We start from the raw sequence: 23,179 nt of genomic DNA on the forward strand, positions 1-23,179 counted from the left end.
TGAGGAGTGTTTGATCACAGCGCACTGGGAAATGTTTGTGGTGTGAGCAGACTGGACTCGAAGTCCTAAAGGATCTGAAGTTCCTGAGAATTTAGAGCGGCTCAAAGTGGAGGTCTGTCCTAAAATAAAACCTTGGTGATTATTTAGTCCATTGGTTTCCAAACCTTTTTAGTAGTCAATCTTTTTAAAAATTAGATCTTACTATTAGTAATTAGAATACATTTATAAGTTGATTATATTTATTTATTTTTTTGGCCATGCCATGCGGCATGCGGGATCTTAGTTCCCGGACCAGGGATAGAACCTGTGGCCCTTGCAGTGGAGGCACGGAATCCTAACCACTGGACCGCCGGGGAATTCCCTGTAAGTTGAATTTTATAGTTAATTATTAATGAAATCAATCAATGAGAACAAGGAAGCAATTTGATGGATATAAAAATTTTAAGTCAAGGGTTGTATATGACAGCCGCCCTTTCAGCAAGCACGGGATCTAATTTATTCTTGTATTTGGTTGCACAGTAGGAGAGAATTCTGATTCACAGATAAGTAGTCACAAAGTTGCAGTGGTTTAAAAATGCATGCAAATGTGAACAGTCACATTCCTCACGTTGAGCGGCAGCAGCTAAGTCCCATCTCTTTGAATCTGGGCTTAGTGCCTTGCTCTTTCAAACTGTTTATTCTGCAACAGCCTTCTACCTTCATTTACGCTGACAGGAGGGAAGGTTTATTCAAACATCTTCCCAATGAGCTAACCTGGCAGCAGAATTTAAATACATCGGTGGGCTCTATCATATATACAAGTATGTCCACTGACTTTTATTAGAGCTTTTGAAATAAAATTTTAAAAGTTAAGCCAAATAAAAGGTTATGAATTTCTTATACACTTCTCCTATATTCTACAGTTCCTTGAAATATCTTGAAGGAAAACAAGTAGATTTAATCCATCCAGCCTGCTTCCTTTACCTATGAGGAAGAAGACCCAGAGAAGAACAGTGTTGGACTGACTCCAGATTGCTTTTTTTTTTTTTTAATTAAAAAAATGTTTTGGGCTTCCCTGGTGGCGCAGTGGTTGAGAGTCTGCCTGCCAATGCAGGGAACACGGGTTCGAGCCCTGGTCTGGGGAGATCCCACATGCCGCGGAGCAACTGGGCCCGTGAGCCACAATTACTGAGCCTGCGCGTCTGGAGCCTGTGCTCCGCAACAAGAGAGGCCGCGGTAGTGAGAGGCCCGCGCACCGCGATGAAGAGTGGCCCCCGCTTGCCACAACTAGAGAAAGCCCTCACACAGAAACGAAGACCCAACACAGCCATAAATAAAATAAATAAATAAATAAAATTTGAAAAAAGAAAATGCTCCCTATTTTTCACAAAAAAAAAAAATGTTTTTTGGCCACGCCGTGCAGCATGCGGGATCTTAGTTCCCCGACCAGGGATCGAACCACTGGACCGCAAGGGAAGTCCCCTAGATTGCTTCTTGATACACAAAATAGGCTTGTTTCTTCCCTTTGTTCTTATACTTTTTGGCCTAAAAGCCTCCTCTCATTTCCCATAGGCTCCTCACCTGGGACCAATTGTAGACGAGCTGTTTGAAACATCTATTTTCCCTAAGCAGCTGCCAGAGAACTGAGATCCAAATACTAGCTCAGCCGAACCCTGGCCTCCCCGTGACTCGGTCTGGACTGCAGGCTCCACTCCACAGCACATGGCCAACTCTGGGCAGGCGTTGCCTCCTGGGCCTTAGTCCCACTGGTGAAAGAGGCCCCAAAGGCAGGACCAGTGCAGTGAAGCCCCAGTACCCCACAGCTCCAGGTCCTCAGATCTGTGAGAGGGGCTACCCACCTTCCCTTGTGGGACCCCTGGTGCCTCACCCTCTCATCAGATGGTGTCAGGGGTCAGCAGGAACACATTCTGAACAGATGTCAGCCCTATCCTCAGGAAGAATCTCTTTCCATTCCTGGGGGGTAGAGGTGGGAGATGGGAGCAGGGAGATGGGGAATGGGCTTTGAACTGGCAGAGCTGGCTGCTAGAAAGCCCCCTCCCTAAGGTCCCAGCTTTTGACATTCCGGGAAACCCTGCTCTGGTTGAGGGTTCTGCCTGTTTAACTCTTGGGTGTAACTTTCCCAGTGTGTCCCCGACACCGGAGACCCACCTTCTGTTTCTCTCCTTGGTGCGTCTAGAAGGGCAAAACGAGGCCAGTGTGATGTCCTCTGCAGGACCTCTGGACCAGCACTGTATCCACTTAAAGTAACAAGCAACAAGTGAAATTAATTTTTATAATATACTTTGGTTAACTCAATTTATCTAATAGATTACGTTTCAACTTGTAATCAACATAAAACATCATTAGTGACTATTTCACATTCTTTCCCTTGTCTGACATGTCTTCAGCACATGTCAATTAGGACTAGCCCGTTTCAGCTCCATAGCCACAAGTGGCCAGTGGCTACTGTGCTGGACAAGGGTGGGGGAAAGAAGTCACGCTGGCCCCGTTTTGCCCTTCTAGACGCATAAGGAAACAGGTGTGTCTCCCGTGTGTGTGTGTGTGTGTGTGTGTGTGTGTGTGTTTGTTCGGGGGGACACACTGGGAAAATTATGGCCAAAAATTACACAGGCAGAACCCTCAACCAGAGCAGGGTTTCTCGGAATGTTCAAAGCTGGGCCCTTAGGGAGGGGACCTTCGAGCAGCCAGCTCTGCCAGTTCAAAGCCCATTCCCCATCTCCCCGCTCCACGCCCCCATTCCCCCAGGAATGGAAAGAAATTCTTCCTGAGCACATGGCAGTCAGCTGTTCAAAATGTATTTCTGCTGACCCTCGACATCATATGATGGGAGGCTAAGGCATTACGGGGTCCCACGAGGAAAGTCTAGAGACTTCCAGAACCCACAAACCTTCTCATCCCTCATGGGAAAAACCTGTCTGGTTCCACTCGCCCTTCTCTAAGGGTAGTTCGCTCGCTGCCTCCTGGTTCCCCAAGAGGCCGCGGCGGACTTGACCCTGCCCCTCCGCTGCCCCGGCTGCCGGCGCCCCCGACAACGGGGCCCTTCCTCGCTGCCTGGCCCGGCCACGTTGGCAGCCGGCCTCCTCTCAGACCCCGGGCTAGGCCGGGCGGGGGCGGCGGGGCGGGGCGGCCGGGGCCCCGCCTCCCTCGCCGCGCCTCCGGGTCGCCGCCTGCGCCCGGGAGCGCCGCCGCCGCCGCCGCCGCCGCCGCCGCCGCCGCCGCCGCCGCCGCCGCCGCCCGGGAGCCGGGAGCCGGGAGCCGGGCCGCCGTCATGCTGAGCCGGCTCGGGGCGCTGCTGCAGGAGGCCGTGGGGGCGGTGAGGCCGGGGACGCTGGGGCGCGCGGGGCCTGGGCCGGAAGGGCGGGCGCGGGGCCGGGGGAGGAGCCGGCCGGCGCGCGGGCGGACGGAGGGTGCGGGCCGCCTCCAGGAAGGGACCCCCAACCCGGGCCGTGGTGCCCCTTCCCGGGCCTCCTCGCTCCCCCGCCGCGCCCCTCCTGCGCAGCGCTCCCCGCTTCCAGGGGCTTCTTTCCGGATCGCGCGTGTTCCCAGCCCTTCTCCAGGTCGCTCCGGCCCCCTAACCCTTCTCCCCGGATTGCTTCCTGTTTATTTCTCCTGCTCCCCGAGTCTCTCCCAATTCCCAAACTCCTCTGTGCCGAATGATCCCTAGTCACCCAATAGTTTCTTCCCAAAATTCCCCCCAAGGCCCCTCCCCCAGCTTGGGTGCCTTCCTCCTCCCCCACGCTCCTACCTTCCTGGTCACCCGGCCTTAAAAAATAGCTGCCCCTTACCCTGGTTCCGAGCCCTCGGCCGCCTCCAAGACCACACTCAGGCGCAGTCTGCCTTCTCACCTTGGACTTGGGAAGTGCAGGCCCCGGACTGGCCAAGTCCCCAGGAAGGGTACAGATACAGTCCGGCGGGCGGGGGGTCGCCTAGCCCAGGAAACAGCCGGCTGCAGGGTACAAGCGCAGTTTCCAGAATGCTGTCTCAACACCAGGCCAGCCCGAGCCCCACTGACCTTGAGTCAGGAGAGGCCAGCTGCAGTGCGGCCTGGGGCGGCCAGCGGGGACGGGGAGTGTGTGTTTCTGCCATTTTCTGTTGGGGTTGAAGGCTGCTGAGAGGCGCCCACGGCGGCTGTTCTCTTCATTGAGCGAGATAAAAGAGCCCTTTAGCTAGGGTAGGCGGGATGCCCTCCAGTTAAAGCAACCCTGCCAAGATTCTGCCTGTAAAGTTAACAATTCTTTTGTCTCACAGTATAAACCCTCCCCCTAATTGATCAGTTGAGTGTATCACATGTTCTCAGGAGAAACACCCTTGGGTTCCATCGCCTTCCTCCCCAACACTCCCACCAAATCAGAGCTTGTTAATGAGTGAAACCAGTCTCAGACTTAAGCAAACTTGTGAAGAAAGTGAAAAGCTTCTGCCCTTTCTCCTCTCCCACCTGCCCCAGCCCTGCCCTCGCTGGTGTTCAGGAGCCTCCGGCCATCCCGCCTCAGGAGGGGGTTCCAAAATGATCTCTCCTCCCTTCCTCCCTGTCCCCAGTCAAAATAGCTGTCATTTTAGAAAGTAATCTGACACCCCTTCATACCTCTCTGGGAAAGCTGCATACACAAGGTGGGTGGACTGGATAGACAGGACCCTAGCCCTGAGAAGTGAATTTCTAATGCTTCCTATGTGGAAATTTCAGTGTCAGTGGCTGCAGGAGTATTGCTGGTTAAGGGGGATATTTTTAGGCAGGTGATCTTAGGCCCCTCAGTATACAACATATAGATGATGCCCTGGAAATTTGGCTGGCCCCGTGCAACCATCAGGAGAGATGGGGACCCCTCTCCCTCCCACCCCCAAGCTTGAGTATCATAGGTCTTCCCAGGGCTGGGTCACCAGGTTAAAACCCCCAGCAAGTTGCTTGACTCCTAGTTAAAGGGGAAGAGTGCGCCTTCCTGCCCTCTTCTGACAAAATAGAATAGCGATCTTTAGCATTATTTGTAAATATAATATTATCTTTAAAAATCAATCATTTGGTGCAGTTTCCTTGGGCTGGAGTTACAGTAGCTAATAACAGATTCAGGTAAAGATTACCCCCTGCTTTCTTAGCTCTAACAGTCTGTTTTGGCTAACCTTTGTTCTCCTGTTTCTCCTTTTCTTACTGGATTGTTTTTTTTTTAATTTATTTTTAATTTTTGGCTGTGTTGGGTCTTTGTTGCTGCGTGCGGGCTTTCTCTAGTTGTGGCGAGCGGGGGCTACTCTTCGTTGGCGGTGCACGTGCTTCTCATTGCGGTGGCTTCTCTTGTTGCGGAGCACCAGCTCTAGGCGCACGGGCTTCAGTAGTTGTGGCACACGGGTTTCAGTAGTTGTGGCTCGCGGGCTCTAGAGCCCAGGCTCAGTAGTTGTGGCACACGGGCTTAGTTGCTCCGTGGCATGTGGGATCTTCCACAACCAGGGCCCAAACCCGTGTCCCCTGCATTGGCAGGTGGATTCTTAACCACTGTGCCACCAGGGAAGTCCCTGGATTGTTGTTTTTTGATTTAAGTCCAGCTTAAGGCTTTAGGAGACTATAAATGAATTTTAAGGCTAGATGAGACCCCGTCATAGGCTTGTGCGTTGACCGTAGCGTGGTCAAGGGTCAGAGGGCTTTCCCAGAGACAAGGAACTATGGAAGGGGCTGAAGGAGTTTGCTGAGATATTTAGTAAATATCAATGAGTAATCACTCTGTGCAGAGCCCTTTAGGGGCAGGCAGAAACACAGAACCCTGGCCCCAGGGAGCTCACAGTCTCCTGGAGAGATGACTGCTCACCCAACAATAATAGCATCACGTAGAACGTGATAAGATGCAGTCACTCCATATGGACGGTATGTTTGGAACGACTGTGCGAGGTGCCACTCCTGTAAGTCGTGGTCCCCACAGCGAACTTTGAGAGAAGACAAGACTGCCTGGGCCGCCAAGGCCGGGGGAATACTTCAAGGCCTCTGATTCAGTGTGATTGCTTCCTCCTCTTGTCATAATGGTCTGCTAAGCATTTATCCTGTGTCTGTCTCCTACACACCCGCCAGATGACTCTTCCTCACACAGTTCCGATGTCACTGACCTGCACCCGGCAGCCTGCAAAACAATAAAAAATTTTAAAAATTAAAAACAAAATCGGACTTTTTGGTTTGGCCAAGAAATTCAAGGCCCCACACACTCATCAATCCATCCTTGGCCTGGACATGCTTTGCAAAGTTCCTTCTCCAGGAAATGTCTCTCCTATTTCTCTAATTGTTGAAATCAGACCCAGCTCTTCAGGTTTTAGTTCCCGCATGACCTCAGTAAAGCCTCTTTGTTCCACTTGTTGCAAGTGACCCCTCTTCGCCCAAAGGCCGTTCTCCACCTCTCCTGTGTTCTCACACTACTTCAGTAGTGGAGTTATTCAGCGTGTTTTATATTCTCTTCTCCTCCACGGCACGTTTCTGGAGGACTGGCTCTTAGACAGCCTTGTATGGCTTGTAACATCAGGCGTGGTGTCTTGTACGTGGTAGGCACTCAACAGGTACCTACTGAGTGAGTTATGGAAGGAGAAGACACCCCGTCCTGTGGTGTAGAAAAGCGTGAATTTAGAGATGCGTCTGGGGACCGCAGAGGTGGCTTTGTGGAGGTGGTGGCCCTGAGCTGGACCTCACTGGGGACTGCTAGGACCTAGACAGGTGTAGGGGGATACGGGGGCTCCTGGACAGAGGAGTGGCCGGAGCAAAGACCAAGAGGTAGGGATATAGGTAGGGACTATGCGTTTTTCTCCTGCGAACATTTACCCTGCTAGAAAAGAGAAGAAATGCACTTTTTTGGAGAAGTTTTCAGGGGAACTGGTTGTTAGCAGTTCAAGGTTAGTTCCAGCTGGGGCATGGAAATGGAGAGAGCACTTTGGGAAAGGGGGGAGGTTCTGGGGTTGCTCACAGCAGATCAGAATTCCCCCCAGGGTGATCGAAGGAGTCAGAGGAGATGTGGACAGGAGCAGAGCGGAGAGGAGCTAGGGGTGCACGGCCTGCAGCCGTGGACAAAAGATGCAGCACATTATAAGTAAGGCACTTTCTTAATATTCCTCTAACGTTACCTATCTGGCTGAACTGAGCTGTCGTGGCCTTCAACCCGGATTTTCAGACTCTCAGACCGAGAGGGACCTGAAAGCTTTGTCTTTGCCACATTTTCCATCTGTATCATTTTGATTTTGTTGTTTTGGGGGTGCTCTCCTGTTTCCCTCTACGTACCTCTGTTGTAGCATAACCACGATATATAGAAATGATCTGTTTCTGTGTCTGTTTCCCCTACCATCAGTCTTAGCTGCTCTGGGACAGGGGATATAGAATCATGACATGTGCTCATGTCACAGCATTTCCAGGAGGGAGAGGGGGTCTGAGGAGAGGAACCAGGAGATTGTTGGCAGATAGGGAGACAATGTGCAAATGTCCTGGAGAAAATGTGTAACTATTCAATTTGAGAACCCAGGATCACGGTGCCTCCTCCAGGGCCTAGGACCCGTCCGACACTTAGCAGATGGTGGAATGTCCTTTCTGATGAGTGCCGGTGGCGACCACTTAGGTTGTGTCTGCTCTCTCCACAGCGGGAGCCCAGCATTGATCTGCTGGAGGCCTTCGTGGAACACTGGAAGGGCATCACGAACTACTACATTGAAAGCACAGGTGGGGCCTGGTCTCCTTCCACGCAGGGATCCCTGGAGGGAGCAGGGAGGAAGGTGTGGGTGGAGTCACCCTGCAGCTCAGAGATGCAGGTGTCCTGAGGAAGGTGACATCCGCTGCTCAGGAGTTCAGAGTGGGGGCTGCCCCACCCTGACCTTCTGGGAGGGGACCTGTGTGAGGTAGGAGTGGGGACACGGAGGCTGAGGTCTCACTGGCCTGACTCTGCAACCCAGAGGTTGAATGCCACTTGCCCCCAGCTTCCAGTTGGGCAGAATGTCCAGGCCTTCAGTCCCCAAGTGCCTGGGCCCTGTGTCTAGGGCTTACTGATTAAAGAAAAGAAATGGAATAAATTCCTCTTTTCTGTGAGCCAACTTAGAGGGCATTTCTCTTGTAGAGACCTGGCAAGGCATGTAGCACACCTGGTCCTTCTCCCCAAGCTGACACTCTAAAAAGCCAAAGCCTTGGGTCATCTGGGCCCATCAGGATCACTCACTGAGGGGGCAGCGTCTCATTGGCTGCCTTGTAGTCAGTATGCTGGGATTGGTGGAGATGCACTGGTTGCCAGGTAACCTTTCCTGCATCCCTAGCCTTCCACCTCCTGGAGTTCAGACTGGGGTTTGATTCCAGCCTACACCTTTCCTAAAGGCTTTATTTCCAGCCTGAGCCAACCCAAGAAATTAAAAGTGGCCTTTGGACACTCTGAGGGACCCTCTGAGCGTTCTGTTAGACCAGGTTCCTCAGTCTTGGCACTGGTGACACCTGGACTGGATCATTCTTTGTTGTAGGGGGCTGGGGGGGTACACTGTATGTTTAGCAGCAACTCTGACCTCTATCCACTAAATGCCAGTAGCACCCCTTCCCCACTGTGATAACCATAAATGGCTCTCCAAACATTGCCAAATATCCTGGGGAGCAGGGGCAAAATCACCCCCAGTTAAGAACGATTGCTTTAGACTGAAGATCCCTTTTTTTTTTTTTTTTAACTGAGATACAATTGACAAATTAGGTTGGCCAAAAAGTTCGTTTGGGCTTTTGTATCATCTTACGGAAAACCCGAACGAACTTTTTGGCCAATCCAATATAATTGGTGTAATCAATTGAATATATTGATTCAATATATGGAAATACGGAGAAATGATCACCACAATAAGTCTAGTTAACATCTGTCACCACACATAGCTACAGTTTTTTTTCTTGTGATGAAAACTTTTAAGATCTTCTCTGTTAGCAACTTTTAAATATACAGTACAGTATTATTAACTATAGTCACCATACTGTACATTACATTCCCAGGACTTATTTTACATCTGGAAGTTTGCAGCTTTTAGACTGAAGATCTCTTGACAGGGAACCCCAAGCTACCAGAGACTAGGAAAAGATCTAGAACTGCCTTGGGTCCACCTGGGGCTTCACCTGGGCCCAATCCGTTAATTTCCAGACTGGTCCCTGGACCAGAGATGTAGGGGTGGGCGAGGTGAGCTGCCCTGCTTAAAAGCCTATGCTTTCAAGAAAAGCTAGGGGGTGCTCCAAGGCCAGTCCCAAAGTACCAAAACTTTCTTTATAAAAATACTCTACCCTCTGAGACTGACTAAGAAAACCCCACTAATCAGCTTCTCCGTCAGGACCTGGGCACTGTGCAGTGAGTTTGAGTCTGAACCCGTGGTCATGCATGGATTTTTTTTTTTTTTTTTTTTTTGGCTTTGTAAAAAAAATAGAGTATTGCCTTCCTTGAGTATAAAAGAGACATAAACAGGCCCCAGGAGGTTATCTGTTAGGAAGCTGATCGAAGATGGCTTCTAAATAATATAACAGAGACCCCTGGGCCCATAGCTTCTCACTCAGGCCCAGGGCTCACTCTGCCCCTTCAGAGCAGGCCTGAAGCCCTAGCAGGTGTCCTTCTGTAGGCCCCAGGGTTCAGAGAAAAAATGCTGCTGCTTTCCTCTCATAAAGTGCTGGGGCCTGCACACATGCTCCGTCAGAGGGCTGTATCCTGGGCTTCATCTAGAAGGTCTTTTGTCTTTTCAACTAGAGAGGCATCAACTGTAAACTTCCCTTTCCTCTGGTCTTTGAAGAAAAGCGTTAACCTGGCCTGCTCCAGGTTGGCTTCCACCTCCCTCCACCCGCTAGGCCCTGTGGGCTTGACCCCATCCAGCCAGAGTGCCCCTCTTCACCCCATTCACCTTGTTTCCTGAATCTTGATTAGATGAAAACACCCCGGCCAAGAAAACAGATATTCCCTGGCGGCTGAAGCAAATGCTGGACATCCTGGTGTACGAGGAGAAGCAGCAGGCGGCGGCCGGTGAGGCGGGGCCGTGTCTGGAGTACCTGCTGCAGCACAAGATCCTGGAGACCCTGTGCACGCTGGGCAAGGCCGAGGTGGGCAGGACCCCGGTGCCTCTGGAACTTGCCACCTGAGCCGGTGTCCGGCAGGTCTACCTGTGCTCCTCCCGGTGCCCGGTGCCCGGTGCCCACACTGGGGGCGGGGCACTGAGGCTGTCTCAGAACACCCCGAGGCTTTGGGCCCTTGCTTATTTGCTTTGGTGGCGTGTTCTCGCTGTCGTCCGGGTTGAGGACATGTTTCCTTTCGTTCAGTCCGCGTTCGTTCATCGAAGATGAACTGAGGACCAGCCATGTGCCAGTCTGTGTCCTAGGCACTGGGGACCTGGCAGTGATTGAAACAGACGAAAATTCTAGTTGGGGAGAGGCAGGATAATCAAAGGAGCCCACGTATAGTATGTTCAATAAAGACAAGGTTATGGACAAAAATAAAGCAGGAAGGGGGCGGGACTTCCCTGGCGGTCCAGTGGTCAAGACTCCGCGCTCCTGAGGCAGGGGGGCACGGTTGGATCTCTGGTCGCAACTAAGATCCCGCACGTGCGGCCAAAAAGAAGAAGGAAAAAAGCAAGAAGCGGGCTTGGCAGCGTAGAGGAGGCCAGTTGCCAAGAGTGAGGGAGGGAGGCTGGCCGAGAAGGCCCCTCCAGCGCAGTGAGGGGAGGAGCCGTCCGGGCGGGGGCGTGGCCTCGCCGCCTGACTGACAGGCACTCTGTCCCCCGACCCGCAGTACCCGCCAGGCATGCGGCAGCAGGTGCTCCAGTTCTTCAGCAAGGTTCTGGCCCAGGTGCAGCATCCCCTCCTGCATTACCTCAGCGTCCACAGGCCTGTGCAGGTGAGGGGCCCAGAAGCTAAGGGGTGTCTGGGGGTGAGGCCTATGCTTCCAAGAAAAGCTAGGGGTGCTCCTAGGCCAGTCCCAAAGCACCGGAACTTCCTCTACAAAAACACTCCACCCCCTGAGACTCTTTTAAGAAAGCCCCCAAATCCAGCTTCTCCATCAGGACCTGTGCCGCAGGTTTGAGTCTGAACCCATGGTCGTGCACGGGGTTTTTTTTCTGCCGCCCCATTCTTCCTTCTCTTCCCTGCCGCCCCATTCCCCTCTGTCTCTGTCCTGCTCCGCTTCCAGAAACTTCTCCGACTTGGTGGGACAGTTCCTGGATCCCTCACAGAAAAGGAGGAGGTGCAGTTCACCACTGTCCTCTGCTCCAAGATCCAGCAGGATCCAGCCCTGCTCACCTATATTCTAGAAGTGAGCGCCTCTGGGGAACAGGAGCGGGAGGGCCCAGACCCCAGGGCAATCCCCTGTGGCCCTTCTGAAGAAGCAGAAGGATGGAGCAGGTACCGGGGAGGCGCTCAGGCAGCTCCCCCTCCAGCTCCACGCCGAAGCCACCCACCCTGTATTCCCAAGGGGCCATCGTGGGGGGTGCTCTGCACCACAGCTTGGCCTCACGCAGCCTCCCTTGCAGGGTAAAAAGACCGTCGGTAGGAAGGAGGCATCCAGAGAAGCCACCGCCCTGCCGAGAGAGGCAGCCGGCATCAAGAACGAGGAGCAGCCCCACAGCAAAGCTCCTGACAGGGGTGCCTGGGGGGCCCGGGCCTTGAGCACCCAGCTGCCTGCTGAGACCGAGCAGCCCGATGGAGGGACTGGGGAGAGCAGCCTCATCACCTCGCTGATTGGCTTGTGCAAGAGCAAGGTGCCGGCTGTCGAGACGCAGGGAGCAGGGGTGGGGCGGGCGAGTTGCTGGGAGGGCACTTGGGGGATCAGCCGCACGTCACTGAAGTCGTACCCTTATCCCCTAGAAAGGTCGGGTGGCCCTGAAGGCCCAGGAGAACCTGCTGCTCCTGGTAAGCGTGGCTTCCCAGGCAGCTGCCACCTACCTGGTGCAGAGCAGCCCTTGTTGCCCTGCCATCGTCGAGCACCTCTGCCAGCTGTACCAGTCCCTGCCCAGCTTCCTGGACCCCGCAGACATTGCCGCTTTAGAGGGCATCAGCTGGAGGTAGGCGCTTGGCCAGGGAAGGCTGGGCTGCATCTTCAGTGGCTAGAAGCCCTGCCCGTCATCTTCCTGGTAGTAGCGGCTCTTCTTGTTTTCCAGGGGGGATGGGGACCCCTGCTGGCCACCCTCTTCCTGAGGTTACAGCCCATGCCCAAGGGCCTTCTCGCCTTCCAGGAATGCATCACTTTGGCTTCTGCCCTCAGAGCCCCCAGTAGAACTGACCCCCAGCAACAGAGGTTCTAGGGCAGAGGGCAGAAGGGCCCAGCTTCCTGGACGTACCTGAAGCAGGCCTCACAAAGCTCTCTCGCTCTCCCTCAGGTTACCCAGTGCCCCGTCTGATGAGGCTTCCTTCCCCGGCAAGGAGACCTTGGCTGCCTTCTTGGGCTGGTTTGACTACTGCGACCACCTCATTACAGAGGCACACACGGTGAGCGGGGTGGGCGATGACAGGGCTCTCCTCGGGTGTCCCCCGCTTCATGGTGCTCTGTTCGTGTCTCTACCTCAAGGACCCAGGGGGTCTCTTGGGAGCTGGGTAGGGCCCGGGGTCAGCAGAGACCCTCTACCTGTTGTTAGGCTCTGTGCAAGGACACAGCTGTTTCTCAGTGGAAAATGGTCGATCGGAGGTAAAATGTGTTTAAGACGTGCTCTTTGGCGCCCAGGTGGTTTCGGATGCCTTGGCAAAGTCTGTGGCTGAGAAGTTATTTGTGGAGATTCTGCAGCCCCAGCTCCTGCATGTGTGAGTTCTGTGCAGTTCCCTTGGGCGTAGCCATAGTCTGGGCGAACCGCCCACCCCACCAAGCCCCTTCCTGCGCCTGAGACCAGGGACCTCCTTGTCCAGAGTCATGGGAATCTGTGGGCTCCGTCAGTTGATGTTTGCCTGTTCCCCTGACACACTCGTGGCTCAGAGCTACGTGGGCTAACAAAGGCCTCCCACCCTTGGACTCTAGGACCTCAGGAGGGGTGGGGTGTGGGCAGAGAAATACCAGCCAAAGATGCAAGGGAACAAGGAAAGGGTGCTGCCCCCTACACCCCTTCCCTCCCTGCTCCTACTCTGGTCTTGACTGCCCCCGCCTGGCTCAGCGCGCCCTCCCTGTAGGTCTGAACAGAGCGTCCTGACCTCCACCGCCCTGCTCACGGCCATACTGCGCCAGCTCCGCTCCCCTGCCCTGCTGCGGGAGGCCGTGGCCTTCCTCCTGGGCACGGACCAGCAGCCTGCAGCCCCCAAGGACAGCCCTCACACCCTGGGTGGCCACCTCGTCAGGCACTGCGACCACCTCTCTGATGAGGTGAGGCGGGCGGGCCCTCCTCTCTAACCGCTCCCTGGCCCCCAGCCCCTGCCCAAGGGACTCCTGAAGCTTCTTACCATTTGCATTAGCTTTCCAGGTGGTTCTACCTTTGAGGCCATTGAAACCCAAATCCCCACCCCCACCCCCAGCCGAAAAAAAAACAGAAAAAGGCAGTGACCCAGTGATTGGTAGCCAAACTGCTTTTGTCACGCAGTTAATTTTCTGTGATCACATACTTGTGATGGCACTTTTTATCTTACAAAATGCTTTTATATTCATTTGGCTTGTTTGAAGCTGACAGCTCCGGGCCATTTTTTAGACATGGAAACTAAGGCTCCGAGGAGCCAGTGGGCTTGCCTGATACTACACCTCAAATCAGTAATGGGACAGGGACCAGCCAGACTTCCGGTTCCTGGGCCAACACCCATCTGCTCCCCTTAAAACCTGCCACCTTAGCCCCCGGCTGGAGGAGGTGACCCTCCTGTTATCTGGGTGAGCACTTCCCAGGCACCCCTAGAGGCCGGGATGGGGAAGGGGTGTCCTGCTGACCGCTTCTTGTCCCAGATCAGCATCGCCACGCTGCGGCTGTTTGAGGAGCTGCTCCAGAAGCCCCACGAGCAGATCATCCACAGCCTGATCCTGTGCCACCTCGAGGGCCGCCCTTACGTGGCCCGGGGCTCGCCCGAGCCCGAGAGCTACGAGGACACCCTGTAAGTAAAGCTCAGCGCCTCGGGGAGGCCTCGGACCATTCAGGACCCCCCCGCCCCGCCGCCGGCCCCCAGCACCCCACACCAGTTCCTGCGTTCACTGGTGCCTCGCTTGTCTGCCCTGGCACAGAGATCTGGAGGAAGACCCCTACTTCACGGATGGCTTTCTTGACTCCGGCTTTCAACCCTCCATGAAGCCTCCCCCTGCCCCCGTCACCAACCCCGATGGCAAAACAGCGGTGACCGAGATTGTCAACAGGTAGGAGCAGGTCAGGAACTCTGAGCCAGCTGAGTTTTGTTCCGTCTTTGGCCACAGCCCTGATGGGGTGCAGCCGGGAGAGCGCTCCCTCGGGGCTGGAGGTGGAGCGGGGAGAGCAGGGCGGCCCAGGCTGGGGCACCTCCAAACCACGGGTCCTGTCTCTCAGTTTCCTCTGCCTCGTCCCTGAGGAAGCCAAGACCTCGGCTTTCCTGGAAGAGACCGGATATGACACATACGTCCACGATGCTTACGGACTGGTGAGTGTCAAGGCCTCTGCCGGCGCCCAGTTCTCGCCGCTCAGAGCGTGGGGTTAATACACTCTGCCTCTGCCTCTGCGATCTCCCGCCCGAGGTGCTCCCAGCTCCGGCCAAGTGCCCGAGCCCCGCCTGCCTGCGCGGCTCCCTCTGTCTGCTGGTGCCTCCTGACCACTGGGTCCACCTCTTTTAACTCTCCCCTCCCGTTTCAGTTCCAGGAGTGCAGCTCCCGAGTGGCGCCCTGGGGCTGGCCGCCGGCTCCCACACCCCTGGACCCCCATGAGCCCGAACGGCCTTTCTTTGAGGGTCACTTCCTCCGAATGCTGTTCGACCGCATGTCCCGGATTTTAGAACAGGTGCCTGACAGGGCTGGGCCCCTGCCACAGGGCGAAGGCCTCTGGAGTCCTTCAGGAGAGGAGGGCCCAGCCGTGGGGGTCCAGTCATCTTCTCTTTTCCAGTTCCACGACCCCCCTCAAGCCCCACCTTTCCCCAGGCGGGAAGCCCCGTCTCGCCTCTGCTCCACACGCCCTGACGTGCCCTGGTCCTCAGCCCCAGGGAACCCGTGACACACACATCACATGCATCTCCGACCCCCGGGCATGTTCACACTGGCCAGGCGCCTTGCTGGGGGGGGGTGGGGGGGCGCAGAAGTGCTCACCGCCTGTGCCAACCCTCGCTTGTCCACCGTGCTCCCCCCAGCCGTACAGCCTGAACCTGCAAGTGACCTCAGTCTTGTCCCGGCTCGCCCTCTTCCCCCACCCCCTCATCCACGAGTACCTCCTGGATCCCTACATCAACCTGGCCCCTGGCTGCCGGAGCCTGTTCTCTGTGCTCGTCAGGGTAAGGATGCCCGGGCCAGAGGGAGCACGCCAATGCTGAGGACAGGAAGGGAGGGGGACAGGACGGGGGTGCCGGGGGCTGTAGGAGTGGGCACCCTTGCCAGCGCCAGGGGAAAGCACTGGTACCACCCCCCTCCCATGGTGCGACAGAGCCAGGGACCCTGCGGCAGTGTCGCTGGTCTCCTCAGTCCCCTCTTGTTCCCACTCTAGGTGATCGGGGACTTGATGCAGAGAATTCAGAGGGTGCCCCAGTTCCCAGGCAAACTGCTTCTGGTGCGCAGGCAGCTGATGGGCCAGGTGCCCGGGGAGCAGTAAGTAACAGAGGGAAGCGGGTGCCCAAGGAAGAGCCCTGGGGTGGGAAAGCTAGGGCTTCCGGGTGGGGGAGGCGCCAGGCCGGGGACAGAGGAGGGCCCGTTGCTGAGGCCTCTGGTCCCTCACAGACAGTCAGAGGTGGCTGCCGCCGGGTGATCCCTCACAGACACTGGGATATCACGCTGGCACGCTCCCCACACCTCCCAGCCGTGACCCCCGCCGTGCTGTCTCCCTCAGGCTGGACCACCAGACCCTCCTCCAGGGCGTGGTAGTCCTTGAGGAATTCTGCAAAGAGCTGGCTGCCATCGCTTTCGTCAAGTTCCCCCCACATGGTCCTCACCTGCGCCTCTCCGAACCCCCGGAAGGGCACGTCTGAACCAGGAACGTGACACCTCTGCCCAAGAGCTGCCTCCCGCCTGGCACTGCTGCCACCACTGTCCTCCCGGGGTGGGGGCTTGGCTCCGTCTCCTTCACATCCCGGGGACCTCTGCCTGGGTGGAGGTCTGGGCTTCCACTCTCGGGTTCACTCAAGACGCCCTTGGCCTGTTGGCTCTACCAGACTGGGTTTCAAGGAGCGGGTCTCCGAGGTATCAGAAGCCAAGGAGCAAAAGAGATGGCTTTCTGGGCAGCATGGTGGCCTCGGGGCCTTCTCTGGGGAGCTGGGTGACGGCCAGGTGAGCCCCCAGACCCAGAGCTTCATGTGTCCTGTGCCTGTCACCTGTCTCTGTGGGCCATCTGTGGCGAAGGCCAAGACCTGAGACTCATTCCAGGGGCACGGCGGGGAGTGAGCTGATGACTCTGAGGCTGGTCAGGACCACAGGCCAGAGAGATGCGGGCACGGCCCTGTCTCGGCCACACCAAGTACCACAGATGCTGCCGAGACTTGACGTTTTCTCTCCTGCCTTCTTGGCTTAACCCTTGGGGAAGCGGCAGTGGACAGCAGGGGAAGCCCCTCTTCCCGCTCAGCCCTCCCGGAGACCGTTGCACAATTCCCGACAGCCTCATGGCAAATGCCCAAAGCATGCTCCACGCCCAGGTGGGGGCAGCCGCTTATGAGAAGCGTGATGCAACTGCAGCCAGGGCGGGAGAGGGCCTGGGGAGCCCGGGGGGCTGGATGCCAGGCTCCAGCTCCAGCTGGTTTCTCTCTGGCGCCTTCTGAACCTGTCTCGGCAGGTCCACGACACCTGGGCAGAGGGGCTCAGAGACCGGGGGAGGCCAGGCCTTGCCCTTAGCATCCTGCCAGGGTTCTCCATGGAATTCAATCCCAGCGGTGCTGGAAGCTCTGGGTCCAGGTGAGGCCAAGATGCCCACCGGACCGTGGGCCCCCCAAGGCCTGGCCGGGGAGTGGGCCTGGGGCACAGGCAGCCAGCCGGTCATGGTGTGGTTCTCCCTGCATGACCTCTACGGCTGGGGCTGCCACCCCACCCGGCCTGAATCTGTCTCAACCTGCAGGAACACACAGGCAGTGCCAGGCATTACTTCACAGCAAACTGCAGTTGCTGGCTTTACTCCTGGGCAAGGAGGAGCAAGCCAGAGCCCCACTCGCTTCATTTTTCTGCCCATGCTGCTTCTAGAAGCCGTCCGCGGGTTGCCAAGAGGTGACGTGAAAGAGGAGGAAACTCAACGACCTCTACCTCTCCTGCATCCCTCCAAGCTGGGGAAGATTTAACTGCTGCTCCGGAGGACACTGTGCACGTGCCTGCACGCGGGTGTGCGCACATATGTGTGCACACATGGGCGTTGGTGTGGGACAGGGGAGCAGAGCTCAGCGGGCGAATTGGGTCTGGACTCTTCGATTCAGAAAACGTTTGAGCGTCCGGGAGTCAGACACTCTGCTCCCCAATGCACTCGGGCATTTGCACAGTGTCCCCCGCTAGACAGCACGGCAATAAATGGTGTGGTTGTGTGGACACAGCTGCCCTGTTCTTCTGCGCCCTTTGTGTCCTTCTGCCCAGGGCTCCACTGCTGATTCAGGCCCATCTTCCTAAGGAAGGCAAATTAAATTCCTTTTCCAGCACAGGGGCGTAGGGGGGCAGTGTGTGTGTGTGGTGTGGGCCGGAGAGGGAGTGGCAAACAGAGACAGGCTCTGGCAGTGCAGATCTGATGTTCCCCAGCACCTGCCAGGAACCAGGAACTAGGAACCAGCCGCTCTTGGCCAAGCAGCACTATTTTTGCACGGCTTGCCTACAGCTGAGAGCTGGCAGCCCTGGAGACACCACGAGGGAATGGGCCACCTGAGGCATCTGTATGCAAGTCTCCTTTTTAGTGTTTGTTTATGTTGTGAGCGGTATGACTGCTTTAGTGGTGAACAGTGGACCTGATATTTTAAAAAATCTTGTCCCTAAGTGTATGCGTGTGGCAACCCTCTGAGGGGGGTCCCCAAGAGTACTCCAGGGCAGGGAAGATGAAGATGCAGAGTGAGGCCTGATCCGTGGCTTTCGCCTCGTTGCTTTTTAAAAGCATCCCCTTGTGGGTTGCCTTTAAAAATACCAGTGCTCCAATCCCGCCCTCCACCAGTTAATCACATCTCTGGGGGTGGGCCCACAGTTGTTTTTAAAGCTCTCCAGGTGATTCTAATGGGCACCCAGGGTTTTCAACCGAAAACTACTATAGGCTAAATAATGGAAGATCACTGTCTTTCGATGTGGATATGGACCGGTGGGTCTCTCAGATGCTGAGAGAAGGGAAACCAGAATGAAAGGGTTTGTTTCCCTCATTTGGAAGATGTTTGTCTTTAGAGGGAACAAGAGTATTCCTACCACAGCCCCCGAGGCCAGAAAAACAAGATGGCAGCCCAGAGAGGCAGAGAAGGGGGTCTTTGAGGTTATCCTGGTCCTTCGGTGTCAAGAGTGGAGTTACTTCAGAAGGGAAACCCAGTCAAGTATTTCCCTGCTCAGAACAAAACCTGTATGTTAGTGATGAGTGTATAGCAGTAAGTAGCGTGATATAGTTTCCTCATTTCCTTTGGTTTTCCCTTATTCAGTAAAGTTCTTTTTAAAAATAATTCCTACCATGATTCAGCTGAGCTGAGGGAAAATGAAGAGAGGGTTTTGGTCTGGCTTTGGGGTGGAGTTGTACCAAGGCAGAGGCAGGAGCCTGGGGGACAGAGCGAGGTCGGGAGGGATCTGTCGGAGAAGCTCAGGGAGAAGGAGACTGGGGGAGAGAGCCAGGGGCAGCTCTCAGCTCCTCGCCCACCTGAAGCTTCTCCTGGCCTTCTCACTGCTCAAACCTTGGAGGGGATGTAGTCACCTGGCAGGCAGATGAAGGAGCCCCAGCGGGCCCAAGACAGGCTATGGTGGTGGACAAAGGAAGCCTGCCAGCCAGTCACCCGCAGTGTCGCCTGCTGTCTGAGAAGGCCTGGGTGGTATCAGTGGGATGAGGGAAAGAGCTTCTCTTGATGGCAGCCCCCCTTTCCTGCTCACTTCCAACCCACAGAGACATTTAGGCAGGAAGGCAAGGTAAGCAACACCTATTTACTCAGCCAGGGACCCACTCCCTTGGAATGACCTCCCCCAGCACCCCTTCCATGTTCTAAGTGCTTGAGAATCTGGATGAGGCCTTTACTGAGGCGGGCACAGAAAACGAAGAGGTGCCACCTCAGGTCCAGAAAGTCCTCACATCCCCTTAGGGAGTCGTGCCCTCATTGTGCCCTCAGGGCAACTGGGTCCTTGAGCTCTGGACTCCTTGCTTGGTTGAAGGCACTGTCCCTTCTGATGCAGTGCAGGGACCTGCTCCATGGCAATAAGAGATGGAAGTCCCCCTGGGAACCAGGAGAACTGCCCTGCTCCCCATGCAACAAGATCTCTACCAACCCCCGGTGCCTCTTAGAGGCAAAGCCTCCTCTGAAGCACAGACACCATCATACAGGGGGTCAGACGGCCTGAGTGTAAGCGCAGGTTGTGCAATTACTGCCCATGGGAACCCAGCTCCTGGCCCACTGACAGCAGCCTCCTATCGGTTGATTGGGACGACAGATGATTCCTGAAGCCTCTGTAAGAGCTGGCTTTGTAGGTCTTCCTCCACTACCTTCCACCAAAAGAAGTTCTCACCCCGAACCTTCGGGGGCTCATTTTGGATACCTGGATTCCGAAAAGCCACCGTCACCAGCACGTTCAGGCAGATGCCATCGGTTTGGTCTTTGCCCAGGTGCTGCAGTCCAAGCAACCCCTTGGTCTCCACTGCCAGGTGGTGCAAGGTCAGACACTCCTGTAGCAGACGCAGGACGGCCACCTTGATGCCACCCCTCTGCTCTATGGGAGCAAAGCCACAGGAGGTGATGGGCAAGTGAGGCATCCCCACTGTGCCCACCAACACCCACACTGTCTGGACACTGGTAAAGGTGGCTACGAGCCGCTGGCAGACCAGACTGCAGGGAAGCTCTTGGGGCAGAAGGAGAGGGTGCCTGGCTTGCTGGCGATACTGGGCGGCTAGCTCTATCAGATGCAGAATGTCGTGGGCTCGCAGTGGGGTGGGCAGCGAGGTTCGAGGGTACCAGCCAGCCTGCAGGGACTCCGCATCTGCCTCCTTGGGAGTCTTGAGAATTCCACCTGGGGGTGATGTAGGTGACAGGGTAGGGGGAAAGGTATATGTTGAGGGAAGTGCTGGGCCTGGCAGAGTAAAGGGCCACCCAGGCATCTAGCCCTGGCCCAGGGGAGGCCCCGAGTCAAGTCCTCAGGCTGGAATCTGGAGATGCCAGGTTTGTGCCAGCCAGAACAGGGGCTCATCTCACCTGAGGACAAGCTGGGGAAACGGTGTCAACTGCCCTCTGCCCACACTGCCATCCACTGGGGCCATACCTGTGGGGCGAGCGAGGAACACAAAGCGGATCCAGGAGGGGCCCCGCTCCTCCACAGACAGCAACGTCAAAGGCTCACACTGCAGCCCGGCCTCCTCCTTCACCTCCCGCTGCAGCGCCTCCACAATGGTCTCCCTGGGCTCCATCCTCCCCGCGGGAAGGTACCACGACCCACGGCACTCCTTCTTGGCCTCCTGGATCAGAAGCACCTCATCCTGAGGGGAGAGGAAGGATCCTCACCCACCACAGCCGGGATGGGAGCTCCTGGGCAGCAGCACAGCCAGCAGCCTTTGCTTGCCCTGAGTCCATGACAAATCTCAGATATAGCTGCTCAATACCCACATTCTGGGGGACACCCTGAAATTGTGGCGCTCTCCAGGCGACTGGCCCTTGTGTGTCTGAGGACTGCAGCTGCCTCTGCAATTCATCCCTCTTTGCACTAAAGTTTCCATTTCAGAAAGGGGCTAAGATTCCTGGGAGCTGCTTCAGGGGCTGGAGATTAGGCCTCCCAGCGAGGGCTGCCATGTGTCCTGCACTGATTCATGTCTGCATAAGTCACTGCATATCTCTCACCTCCCCTTGTGGTTTATAAACCGCTTGCGGCCAGTCCTCACACTGGAGTCTAGACTTTGAAACACACCCCAAACCCTCACCCCGTACAACTCCTACCTATGGCTCCGGCCCCTTCTAGCTGTTGTCACAGCAACTTGTACAGGGATCAGCACCAAAAAGAGCATCACACGGGGTCAGAAGGCCTGAGTGTACGTGCAGGTTGTGCAATTACTGCCCATGGGACCCAGGGGAGGTCTCTGAAGCACTGGACAGGTCTTTAAGAGCGCCCACTCCGCGGCGGGCACTGTGCTAGATTCTGGGGAAAGGAAGAGGCCTAAGGTAGCCTCAAGGAACTGAGGCCTAGAGGGATGGGACAGGCAGGCTCCTGGGCCTCAGTTTCTTTCTTTGTACATCGGGACAATCGCAGGGTTGGGCTGCACAAGGCTCAGATGTAAGTGTGAGAGTGCTTTGCAAAACTGGGAAGAGCCACACACCAGGAAGCGGTGGCTGTTGCGGGCATGTCCTCTGTCCCCACCGGGGTTGCCTGCGAGCCCCGGAGGCCTGGGCGGTGGGCCTGACGGGCGGACGCTCACCTGCTCGTTGAGGAACACGGCCAGCACCACGTAGCAGACGTTCTTCCGCAGCCGCACCTGCGCCGGCGTCTCCCCGGCCGGCCCCGAGTCATAGCTCTGCACGCGCAGCCCCCGGCCCCCAAGAACGGCCGCCAGAGCCCCTGCCAAGTCGTCCGAGGCCATCGGGTCCCCAGGGAGAAGGCGGGCGGGCCTCCCCACCCCCCCACCCCGCAGCCCGGCCAAGCCGGGTGGGATGGACGTTGGTGACCGTGGAACGCGTCGCCCTCACACCCTCCCCCTGCAAACTCGGGCCGGACCCGCTCGCAAAGCGGAAGCGCCCGGCGAGCCCTGGACGCTGATAGGCTGCGCGTCACCGCGGCCGGCCCGGATTGGCTGGCTCGCGGCTGGCACGGTGGGGCGGGGCCAGCCCGTAAGGGGCGGGGCCAGTCCGTAAAGGGGCTGGGCACCCCGCCCTGGCAGTGCGGACCCAGCCCCCGCTTCTGCCTTCCTACCGGTTTCTCCTATCTCTTTCCCGGCGCCGCCAACCGCCAGCCAAGCTAATTCCTCCCGCGCGCACTTGTCTGCACCGGTTCCGACGATGACGTCATCCTGCCCGCAGGCTGCGGAGCGCCGCAGCGGCCAGCGACGGTGACGTTACAAGCCCGATGACGTCCCCGGGCCCGAGGCTCGGACCCACTGTCCAGCTTTTGTCGTAAACAAACCATGGCCTTGCCCGAAATGACACTTCCCAGATAACCTTCTTTCTTCACTAAAAATGGACTTGGCTGTCACGTGGCAGGAAGGACACGAGCTCCTGCCTTGGAGGAGATTTTGATCTAGTTGGAGACGTGGCCATAGACATATAATGGAAAGTCAGCTGATTTATAAGCCAAGGACTAAAAGATTGGTTTGGGCAGGAGATGCTACAGGCGCTCAGAGGAGTGAGGGAGCAGAGCTGGGATGCTCAAGGGGTGCCTGGCGATGGAAGGCGGGATTTGGGGCAGAGATCAGCCTGCCCCGCCCTCAGTATTCTCCCGGCCCCCTGCCTGCCGCATTTCCCTCGCAGGGTCAGGGCCCTCTCCGCTGCAGGGGCCGGGTCCTGCTTTGTTGTACGCTCCCCCCCCCCCGCCCCCCCGCCCCCGCAGTTAGCGGAGCCCTGGAATATTGAGAGATGGTGTGTGGGTTGATTTGGGGAGCTCCTGCTTCCCCCGCAGCCTGATCTTTCCTCCTCAGGGCTTCCTTTAACCTCCTCTCAGGACAGGAAGGCAGGGCCAGCTGGAATGAAGCTGAAATCAGCCAAGTCTGAGCTCTTCAGCCCCAGTGAGGGCTCCTCTTTCCCTCCTGCTGGCTTTGGGCATGTCCCTTTTGGGGGGAACAGTAGCTTGGTGGAGCAGACAAAGCGCTGGACTTGGAGCTGGATGCCCAGCCACTGCTCCCTGGCTGGCTCTGTACCCTGAATACGTTGTGAGCCTGTTTGCTCATCCTGTATGCTCCTAACAGCTCTTCCTTCCCAGGGCTGTCGGGAAGGTGAGACATCATGAGAGGAGCTCTATGGGCTGTCTGGCGAGGGTCACCACCACCAGGCAGCCCACCAACCCTCCAGGCTGGGCCCTCC

General features: G+C 56.5%; 2 protein-coding genes across 2 annotated transcripts; one reads left to right on the plus strand and one right to left on the minus strand.

Annotated features, from left to right (window-relative positions):
• The first annotated feature begins 3,221 nt into the window (after positions 1-3,221).
• On the plus strand, positions 3,222-16,247 carry FHIP2B (FHF complex subunit HOOK interacting protein 2B). The gene is made up of 17 exons (XM_068553091.1): positions 3,222-3,313; positions 7,588-7,666; positions 9,867-10,039; positions 10,725-10,829; positions 11,121-11,243; positions 11,461-11,688; positions 11,795-11,991; positions 12,307-12,415; positions 12,648-12,724; positions 13,085-13,274; positions 13,839-13,984; positions 14,112-14,240; positions 14,407-14,497; positions 14,707-14,850; positions 15,194-15,334; positions 15,544-15,644; positions 15,883-16,247. The coding sequence occupies exons 1-17, from the start codon at positions 3,269-3,271 to the stop codon at positions 16,019-16,021; spliced, it is 2,217 nt and encodes a 738-aa protein (XP_068409192.1). The 5' UTR covers positions 3,222-3,268; the 3' UTR covers positions 16,022-16,247.
• A 2,857-nt stretch (positions 16,248-19,104) lies between these two features.
• NUDT18 (nudix hydrolase 18) lies at positions 19,105-21,971 on the minus strand. The gene is made up of 3 exons (XM_068553093.1): positions 21,586-21,971; positions 20,442-20,655; positions 19,105-20,192 (listed from the first exon to the last, which is right to left on the minus strand). The coding sequence occupies exons 1-3, from the start codon at positions 21,745-21,747 to the stop codon at positions 19,597-19,599; spliced, it is 972 nt and encodes a 323-aa protein (XP_068409194.1). The 5' UTR covers positions 21,748-21,971; the 3' UTR covers positions 19,105-19,596.
• Between the last annotated feature and the right edge of the window lie 1,208 nt (positions 21,972-23,179).

The sequence above is a fragment of the Eschrichtius robustus genome, chromosome 10, assembly GCF_028021215.1.
Source record: "Eschrichtius robustus isolate mEscRob2 chromosome 10, mEscRob2.pri, whole genome shotgun sequence".
Lineage (NCBI taxonomy): Eukaryota > Metazoa > Chordata > Mammalia > Artiodactyla > Eschrichtiidae > Eschrichtius > Eschrichtius robustus.